Raw genomic sequence first — 10,984 nt, forward strand, 5'->3', positions numbered from 1 at the left:
TATATATATATATATATATATATATATATATATATATATATATATATATATATATCTGTGTGTGGGTGGCTATGCTTTTATTGCCCTGTGGGGACAATTTCACAGAAATATGCTGTATTTAGAGGACTTACAGGTACTTGTGGGGACCATCAACTGGTCCCTAAGAGGAAGAGTGGGTTTGGGGGTTAGGTTTAGGACTAAGGAGTGAACTGAGGTTCGGTTAGGTTTAGAGTTATGTATGTGTTGGTAATGGTTAGGGTAAGGATATGGGTTAAGGCGTAAAAATTAATAGTAAATAAATAGAAGTCAATGGAAAGTTCACACAAGAATAAATTGATGTGCCTGTTTTCTTGTATTTTATACATACTGTGGTCCATTTTCAAGACAAATAGCATTTTGGGGGAACTGAATAATCCTTGTGGGGTTGTTTGGACCCCACAAGGGAAGATGCTGTTTTAGGGTCAGGGGTAATGTTTAGGACTAAGGTGTGAATTTAGTTTAGATTGGGTTTAGGGTTAAATACTAGCCCATAATGGTTAGGTTTAGGGTAGGCTGTAGAAATTAATGTAAGTTATGTGATGTGTGTGTAAACATTACAATTTGTTTTGGCAAGACAAATGTAACAGTTGTTTTGTCTTATATCTAAATTTATGATGTGAATTGTTTAGCAATGACTCTAACTGAAGAACTATCAGCAAATACAGGAAAATACAAATATTACAATGAAGTTAGGAGCAGAAACTAACAGTGAAGCTCAAGCCTTCAGCAAGCAGAACCATATCTTCAACTTGATTGCATAAATTCAGAATAACACATTCATCCTTTTATCTGACAGCTCTGTCTGAATTTATGCCAAACATATCTTAGTCATCTGCATCCAATTATTTCTAATGTGGGAAGCTTTGCCTTCAGTATGCTGGTTACACGCTGCTTAGCAACATGGATACTACGTGTGGGTATGAAAGGTGCTTTTTCTTTTGAAACAGTATTGGAGAAAATGCATTATTAATTGACTACAGATATATGAAAAACAAATTATCAAAGAAGCGGCTGTTTTCTTTTGAATTTATTTATTGTAGTTTATTAGAAATGTTAATGCTTCACAGCACATATTTCTCTTTTGATGCTCATATAATTTATAATTCAGCATGTTTCAAATTCAAGATATGTGGAGCATTATAAGGAAGGAGGTGAATTCTTCATCATTTTCCAGCAACATCCCAATCTTAACAGTGTAGCGAGGCCCGAAGTGAGTTGATTTTAGATGCAGAGATTAAGTGATGAGTCAGCCATGGCTCAGAGGGTTGGGATACATTTCACCTATCTTTTCACTGTGAGAAGGAAGGAGAGACTGAGGTTGTGAAATGGAGATTGGCCCCAAAGGAATCAGAAGAAACTTGGAGTCAGAAGATGACAGTGACTGCAAAACCTCTCAAAAAATACGTTCTATGTCTTTATTTACTTTGTTTGGCTTTTTTGAGAGCCTTTTCTGATTATAGAATGTCTGCAAGTTGTGCCACATAGGTCTCTAATGAGAACATTAGAAACTTTGGGCTTTTAAATTTTCACTTGATATTTTAGTGAAAATTTAAAGTTTAAGTGTTATTTTTGAACGAATGAATGAATGAATGAATGAATGAATGAATGAATGAATGAATGAATGAATGAATGAATGAATGAATGAATGAACAGGAATTTTAATGAATAGAATTTTTTTCAGACAATGACAATGTTTGACAAACAACAATAAACAGCAGTATACGAATCAACCAAATAAACACAAAAGAGACTAGTTAACATCAACCAAACCAAACACCAATTTCCAAACTAGCTATATTCACCTGAACATACATAGAAACAAAACCCTCCCCTAAATAAACCTGTTGGTATATACAGCCAGATAAATGACATCAGTTAATGTAAATGGCTGAAAAGGGATATGAAGAAGTAAAACTTATTTTTCATACCTCTTCCTCTAATTGCACTTAAATTAACTGAAAGTAGAGTAACCTTCCTGTTAAACTTGTTTTTTATCCAATATTCACACACACAAAAAATATATACTGTATATACATATATACACAATAATATACATATACACACACACACATATATATACATATATATATATAGATATATACATCTACATACATAAATGAACATATACATACCTCCACAAACACATCAGTACAAAATCCACTACACCCTTGTACATCGGCACTCATAGCACTACAAACCCCAGAAACCCCCCAGTTATCAGTGCCACAGCCCAACACAGTTCCTATTATTTTGAAGGCTGAGTAAAATATCCTGTTTTCTTTGTTTGTTTGTTTTCTGCCTAGAAAATGTTGCTTTTGATTTTAAAAAATCACCAATATAACAAAATCAGTAACACCAGAGACACTGCAATGAGAACAGTCTTGTTGTTGATTTGTTCTTGATCTTTGCCAATTTTACATTACTCATTTCAGCTTTTTTAAAGTTTTAAAACCAAGTGGATCCAAAAAAATGCAGTCCAGCATGAGGGATAATTATCTCTGCGAGAATAAGAGAAATAGACTTCCATTGGTAATCTGGATATGTTGTTCTTTAAAACTGTTTTAAATAGTGGAATTCTTTCTTTACAAATTGAATCCAATTTTTAAAATCTGGTTTTCAGTGCTTTTTCTTGTTATTGTTGTTAGATGGGATTTTGTCAGATAAAGATGGTTGTTCATGCTTTTATTTCTGTTTAAGGTTTGTTTTTAGATTTTTGGCTATGAAGTGCCTTTTGGTTTTATCCAGAAATGTGATATTTTAAATCATTTCATATTTTAATAAATTTTAATCACTTGCATCAATTAGTCAAGATATCCAAGGTTAACAAAATGATGTGTTAACCTTGGATATATTGATGTTGTGATGGTCTTCTTATAAAAGATAGTAAATAAAAAATGAATTAAAGCAATATTTTTGTGACATTTCAAATAACTGCAGAGACAACATTTTACAGATTTTTAATAAGATATCATTTCAGTCCCTCTGTGCATTAAAATTCTTAAAGTGAAACTTTCAACATTTAGTTTCTCCTTACTTTCGTAATTTTAGCTTTTTTACAGATGTGTGCCAATTTTGTGTTCTTACATGGAGCTGGTTAGAGGAATGCACTTGTTGGTTTCTAAACCTATTTTGACATCAGTTTTATTTTCACTTGTTTTCTGTAGGTGGCATCCGAGTCCAAGGACTGTATAATGAAGCATGAACATGAGAAATGCATTGAAATGATGGAAATGCACAACCCAGATGGCCTTGAATTTGGTGAGTGAGGATGTAAAATGCCTGTATGATCATGAATACGTCTATGTGCATAAATTGACAGTAGACTGTTGCCTTTTACGGTTTCCAAATTCAAATTCTGTGCATCTTGGGAAACTCAGTGGACACTCAGAGGATCCTTTTGATGAAAGCCATGCCTCAGCCTTCATGGATCATTGGAAAGGCTCTGCTTTTTTCCACTAAGTGATTTAGCATATTACAGGCTTGAAAATACTTCATTTAAATGTGGCGATAAAAGATGATGTTTTATGTTTACATTCCAAACCACCTTTCTCATAAAGGCTGTCGAACAGCATATGCTGCTTTCTGTTAGTCGACAAAAAGAAAATAATTGCTCGACTGTTCCGGTAGGCTTCTTTCTGATTTTTTTTTTTCCAATGTCACCTTTTCTCGAAAACACAGGAATCTTGTCATGTGGTTCCTGGAAGCAATTATTTTCTTGGCCATGGATTGTGGTTTTCATTAGTGTCTGGTGCAGGCCTCCTGCTGCCTAAAATTTGTACAACAGACTGGAACTTCCTAACTGCTCTGTGACTCACCCCTTTGCTGACAGCCACCAAAAGATTTAGATTATGGGGCAAATAACCTTTAACATGCAATAGAGTTGGAACTTCAGCTCATTGATTGAAAATGATCATATAAAAGATTATCTAGCTGAGTATTGTTATATTGCACTGTAAAAGCTTCACATTGAACAAAAAGAAGAGAACCTTTTCAATTCCTTCTTTGAGATTATGTGGTGTTTTGAGTGGTTGCACTTTCCTGTTCAGTTCAGTCTAATGCCTGTTTAACATCAAAGATCCTGTTGGGGTTTTTTTCTTCTGTTATTGAAACAGTATGTCAGAGTTTTTTTTGTTAAAACTTTCCACTGTCGGCACACTCTGTCATATGTTGGCCCTCCATGACCCTTTAAATGATCCCTGTCTCTCCCTGTCCTTTTAAAGATGCTATTCTGCTCTTTCTGCTGACAGCAAATCGTTGGAGGAAGAATATAAAGGTGCCTGCTTTGCAGAGATCAGTCTAGCAGTCTTAGAAAAAAGCTTAACAAAAAGAGGAAAAGAAAAGAATCAACAATAAATATTATAGAAATGTGGTTCTAAAACTATTTGTTTGGATTGTTCTGGTTTATTACTTTTCCAGGTAATATGTTAACAATGATTTATTATGGAGATCAGTTGGTTTTCACCTTTTATAATGCATTTCAACCAATAACTTTTAACAGGATTTCTGAGTCCTGATTCCGATGCAGTTATTGTAATTATTTAAATTAGCTGCTATTCTTGGAGAGGAAAACTAAACCAATCAAAATGTATATTAGAATTCGATAAACTGGCTAACATCTGTCTGATGTTGAATAGAAAAATGTTCAGTCTCTTTGTGTACAGAGTAACAGAAATTCTTAATAATCTAATCATAAGTAAGAACATCCTGTTTGACTATGGTTGAACCCACATTAAAAAAAATTGAAATAAATCATTCACTCAAGGGATTAAAGGAGAAAATTACTTCTGTCTTGTAGATCCCTTTGCATGCTCCCCACACCCTGCATGTGGAGAAAATGTGTTGTGTGCATTCTGAATGTTTCCTGCCCAGTAAAGATTCAGCATGCAGTAAGATCTTGTTTTAGATGGCCAACGATGCAGACAGAGTCTTTTATTAAGCCTTACCTCTGTGGCTCAGTGCGGCTCATTTGGCTCTGATTTGCCCTTTAAAAGGTAATTGGCTTCGTGTCAGGCTCAGCAGACAGAACCAAAACAGATTAGAGAGGCAAGCAGAGAAGCAAAAGGTCTGCAAACTCATGCACACTCACATGTGTAGAGATGCATGCACACACAGATGCATCCTCACCACAAAACACATTTAAGACACAAACAATATTGACCTGGTGCAGCAGAAACAATGAGACAAAATGGAAGATAAAGTAGATAAAGAGTCAATTTAGCCAAAATTGTAACCAACCAAAGGAGAAAGGAAGAAGTATTTGGTTAAAATGCAATGAATTGAACAAATGTTATACACTATATATGGACCTTCACTTAAAGGTATCATAAAAAAAGCATAAATCAGGTTTTAGGCTACTGTCAAATTAGATAATATTGATGAGTGGTTCTCTTATTCACCAACTAAATTGGTGCAATTTGGCGTACTTGTGCTTAAATACCTCAAACAAAGGGTTACGTTTGAAACTTGTGCAAATTCTGATTTGAGCATAGCAGCAAAAGCAGCCGATTTTGCCCCATATTGTGACTAACACCTATAGATAAAACTCACGTATGATCTTGATCATAACCAGATTTTAATCAATTGTTCATTGGCATGAGGCACACCTCTGGTAAAAAAATGTCATTAAAATTTGTTCATAACTTTTCAGGTAATCCTGTTAACTTATAAACAGTACACCCTTTTCTTATGTTTTTGTATTTTTTTCCTTCATTAGAATACTTTGGTAGTTTTTTAATTTGATGTTTAAGCTGTCCATAATAACTGCCATTATCCTCTGGTTAAGGGGGAAATACGTATTTTACCAATTAACCCTATCTTACAATGTTAAGAATCCTGTATCCAGATTATGATCTGGATCATCACCAAAATTGAATGAATTTTCCTTGGTATGGGACGCACTTCTGGTATGAAAAATTCTGAAAGAAAAAAAGTCTATGATAGGGTTGAAATGTGCAAAAAGCTATCAAAACCTTTGTTGGTTTGTGTCTGGAAATGTACCAGACACAAACAATCCAATGTCCAACACCTGTGATGAATTGTAATGCAGCTCATTCTTGTCTGTAATGTCTGGACAGAATTTAGAGACCTGAAAGCTCAAACGACCCCAGGAAGAACCGTCATAAAAGAGTTTGTTAATTAATAAATTGGTGTTGCGGGAAATGACGGAAACTGGAATCACTGTAGGAAGAAGAGCAGGGTAGTAGCCAAGGACAACTCAGTCATGTTAGGGTGCACTAAAGTTTCTAGTCCAGGATTCAAGCAAGAGAGTCACATTAATCAGGCAGAGGTTTTTAGAGGCAAACAAAAGGCAAGGCAGGAGGCCAACGCCAGAGGTCTGGAATAATACAGATCAATATCAGGAGGTCGAAACTAGGAATTCTGGAAGGTCTAGTCACACAAATGCCTTTCAAGAATCTGGCAGTTCAGTTACATACACACTGGGAGAACCAGACATATATAGTGCTTCTCCCAGTGCCGCAACTCCAAGTAATTGGCGCTGTCTCAGGTGTAACTACTCAGACCTTAATTGGCAGTACCGCTGAGGGAGCAGGAAGTGAAGTCATGGGATTGAACACAGCTGCTTTTACGGAAGAAACAGACAGGAAACATTTAGTTGATCCTATCAGTAATATTGATGTGTTATTTTCAACGGGAAAAAAAATATGGAAGCTGAACAAAGCTGCACAAATCAATGCACGAAAATCCAAGTGAGCATTGTGAGTTGCGCTCTTGTCCCCACAAAGCTTGCTTACAGAGCAAGCTTTGAGTACAGTACTTTTTGGTTCCAGTCATGTTTGGTCAGAATAGAATGGAAATAGAAGGAGACAGATCCAGACATAGAAAAAAAAACAAAGATACAAAAGTTTACTAGCTCCACAGGCGGGAGACACAGCCCAGTTCCCATGTCAGAGGATGAAAGAGAGCACATACAGTTAGTCACAGTGAGAGAAACAGGACTACACTAGACACAATGTTAATATCAGCCACATTAGATCTATGTCCTTTTTTAATCATTGACCATATATCTGATCATAGTCTTGATGTTATGAAACACGTTTAAACAAATATATTGAGATTTTATTGTCACAGATGTGACACATCCAAACTATAATTTCCTTCAAGAGAGTAGACAGCAGAGGAAAGGTGACACCGTGTTGAGCTTGCTAAAAGATTCAGTAACGTGTGAAAAGGTATTTCTGGACAAATTTGAATCTCCAGGTTAAGAGCCCAGGCCAAGCACGTTCTTAGTTATCTACAGGCCCCCCATGTTTAAAACAAAGGTTTTTGGTAATTCTAATAGTTTTATCTGTAATATATGTCAAATATGACTGCTAAATTGTTGTTGGACACTTCAACATTCACATTGACAATCCTGACAACAGAGGTGCAATTGAACTATGTGATACTCCTAGAAACTTTAGTTTAACTCATCTTGTTAAACAGCAAACCCACAAACAGGGGCATATTTTTAGCTATATCACCAGTGAGGGTGTAAACATTTCTAAAGTGTATGTACAGGATGTTTCCCTATCCTACCACTTTTGGTCAGAGACTGAAACCTTTCACCATCTTTACTCACCTACCTCCATTCTAAGCGCTAACCATGTTGAGAAGCTGGTAAATACATTTAATTATTAAATCTCAGATATCATTGGTTAAATTGTTAAAAAATAAAAATAAAACAAAAACTGTGGAAAATAATCTTCATGGAGAACTGCTCCACCAGTCAAACATGACAAAAGGGGGTGTGCAGGTTCACTATAACATCTATGGAGAGAGAATTCACTGATATCACCTACAACTGGAAAATGTAAGAAAATCGTTTTCTTTGAGATCATTAGGAAAAACAATGCTTGTGTTATTTCCCACAATCAGGAGGCTAACAAACCCTCCTGTGACTTTAGGATTTGAACTCTCCTAGACCAGAGCCTGCAATGAATTTGCACAGTTTTTCCCTGGAACATCCCAAAGGATTAAAGGGATAATCTGTACTTCCGTATAAAGTCCTTCAACTTGAACAAATCTAGACTATATTTCCCAATTTCACCAAATAAATTAATAAACCTACACAAGCTGAGCTCTTTGTCCTGCTATCTCAATGTTTTAGAGACAGGCTTTCTTAAGATAGCTCTGCTTGCAATATTGTCGGATTAATACAAATAATAAACACATCCCTTTTGTCAGGTGATTTCTCCCAGGCCCTAAAAACATCAATTATCTGTGAAAAGGCGCAACTTGGACTAGCTGCTACTCTAAAACTACAGACCCATCTCAAATCTCCACTTCAGTTTTGAGAACTATGTTTGAAAACTGTGTTTCTAAAATAATATTCTCCTTTACGCAGCCATCATGGAATTGAGTCCCAACCCAGTGACCTGTGTTGCTTATCTTCTGTGAGTACTAAGCAAGCAAAACAAATATTTTGTTTGCTTAGTGTTGAGATAAAAAAAAATAATGTAGGAATATAGTAACTGAGCTTGTGTGAATTAAAAAAATTCATTGCCATCTAAAAAAAAATATTTATGGATCTGCTGCTCACTTGTTTCAACTTATTTAGAAATAAAAATAAAAAATACCACTTGTAACATGAAGTGTTAGAGCATTACTCGATGTTTTTTCTTTGGCTGCTCTGATCATTTATGTCTGACACAAGTCCTGCCCCAGAAAAAAAATAAATAAAAATAGACAGCCACAACCACGTGTCTGTCATTTACCTTGTCTCTGAGGTGATAGTTTGTTTCTGTAATGAATAGGAAATAGCTTTTCTGAAAAACGGCAACCTTTTTGAAAAAATCTGAATTTTTCACCTTAAAGACATTTGGAGTGCATGCATTTAAAAAATGGTTAAGTGTTTTTTTTCTGGAAAAAAAGATACATTTTTTCCTAATTTTTCCTTTATTGATAAATTCCTTTATGTTTGCTCTTGTTGTTTGATTACCATCCTAATATTCTCTGTAATTTTCTTTTTGTACTGATTGATGGTGGACTACTTCGATATCTCAGGTGGAATATGATATTAGGGTGAATAATTCACACAGAAAAAAATCTAATCAGTCTGAACTGATCACACTGAGGTTCCAAAGCATGAAGTTATATTTCATGTGCTGCCCCACAAATACTGTCAAATTTTAATCATAAAACCTGTGAGTCTAATTAACCATTTTTTCTCCTGCTACTCTTTCTTCACTTTCTCCTTCACAACTTGAAATGTTAAATACCTTCTCCTCATAGCTAGATGGAATGTCAGAGCTCCTCTTTGATAGTGGTATTGATTCATTTTGCATTTAAAATGTCCATTGCCTAAAGAGCCTACAGCTGCCCTCCGTGTTCCAATGGTTGAATACGCAATTTTTGGGTGTATTGTTATCCCCGACTATGAACCTTATAACAGGAAAGAAGGCTCATCCAAATATCTTTGTGTAAGAGGGTTGAACATGATCTTTTATGTTATGTTTTCTTCCTGTTTAGAACAATTAATTGAGCAACTTTGTCCAACTTTTAACACCAGCCTGATTTAGGGATGTTATCCCTCTCATGAGGCCAACATGACCATGAGGCCAACGCTCTAAAGATTATTATGTTCAGAAAAATAGACCCATCATTAGTATGTTACCACTGCTGCGAAAAGGCCCCACCATGACGCACCCAGAGCCTAGATATGTTTGTTAACATAATTATAAGCCCTTGTAATCTTCTCAAAGATATTTCCATGCATGCTTGAAACAGCAAATCAAACGGGACATTTTATCTCTTGAAAGGAGAGTTCAATGCACCTTTAATGAACCATGGGGCGAAATCCAAATTCTAGGAAAGCATTGATTATAATGCTTGATACTTGACCATGTCTTTCAGTGTGTCCATGGATGTGGGATAACTTAACCTGCTGGCAGGCTGCTGATGTTGGAGAAGTTGTGACGGTCAAATGTCCCGAACTCTTTCATGACTTCATGACCCCTGAAGATGGTAGGTAGCCTGATAATCTAATATAACCCTTCCTAAATTCCAAAGTAGGATTTTTTTTCAGCTTTCTTAAGGCATAAAAAACACGGCTTTAAATTTCAGAAATCGGGAGGGTGAATCGGAACTGTACAGAAAATGGCTGGTCAGAACCTTATCCTCACTATGTGGATATCTGCTTTCTTTACGAAAATGGAACACAAAAGCCTGTATGAACCTTTTTATCTTGTGTACAAAATTAAAACATTGTTTTTCATCCCATTATGAACACTAATTGTTGTTCTCAATCATCAGGACCCATATTTTGAATCAGTCAAAGCCCTTTATACAGTCGGGTACAGCACATCACTGGTCTCTCTAACAACAGCCATGGTCATTCTCTGCAGATTCAGGTGAGTTTTGAAACAAAATAACTAAATACAGAGAGATTAAATCTTTGTTTTTAGCTCTCTCTATACAGTCGTTAATTTCTGCTAATACAATGATAAACTTAAATCAAGCGCTGCAGGGTGTCTGTTCCACAAGACACATTTAATCTCAGTGGGACTCCCTAAATAAACTAATTAAAAGGCTTCATCTAAGCAATTCAATTTAGTGGTATGTGTTTCTTGTCTATTATAAAAGAGCAGCAATATGTTCTTTTGGTGTCAGACAGAATAGTCACTAAGCAGTCAAATACTGGTGTTGCTTCTGAATTATATTAAGCTAAAATCCAATATTTTTACAGCCATTATAATCAGTAGTAAATGTTTGAATTCAGAGCTGAATCTAAATGATTGGTCAGTGGTACTAATTCATTGCATTTAAATTATGTTTTTTTTTTTTTTTTTGCCTTTGCTGTCGACTGGCAATTTCTAACAAGCATTAACTGTATGTATAAAGTAATCACTTCCCTCACACGTGGGGGAAACATGGACGAAATTTTGATTTCAGAAGTAGGGGAAAGCAAGTCTGCAGTCAGCACTGTCACGAACCAATCACAGACCTG

At 35.6% G+C, this 10,984-nt stretch overlaps 1 protein-coding gene across 2 annotated transcripts in view; it reads left to right on the forward strand.

Annotated features, from left to right (window-relative positions):
• The window catches only part of LOC107081720 (pituitary adenylate cyclase-activating polypeptide type I receptor-like), a 39,521-nt gene that overhangs the window by 11,410 nt on the left and 17,127 nt on the right, over window positions 1–10,984 (forward strand). For both annotated transcript variants that reach the window (XM_015369924.1, XM_015369923.1), the window contains exons 3-6: window positions 3,204–3,297; window positions 9,892–10,002; window positions 10,102–10,205; window positions 10,291–10,388. In XM_015369924.1, the coding sequence (XP_015225410.1) occupies window positions 3,204–3,297; window positions 9,892–10,002; window positions 10,102–10,205; window positions 10,291–10,388 (407 nt within the window). The remainder of the gene's footprint in view (window positions 1–3,203; window positions 3,298–9,891; window positions 10,003–10,101; window positions 10,206–10,290; window positions 10,389–10,984) is intronic.

The sequence above is a fragment of the Cyprinodon variegatus genome, unplaced genomic scaffold, assembly GCF_000732505.1.
Source record: "Cyprinodon variegatus isolate N-32 unplaced genomic scaffold, C_variegatus-1.0 Scaffold39, whole genome shotgun sequence".
Classification (NCBI taxonomy): domain Eukaryota; kingdom Metazoa; phylum Chordata; class Actinopteri; order Cyprinodontiformes; family Cyprinodontidae; genus Cyprinodon; species Cyprinodon variegatus.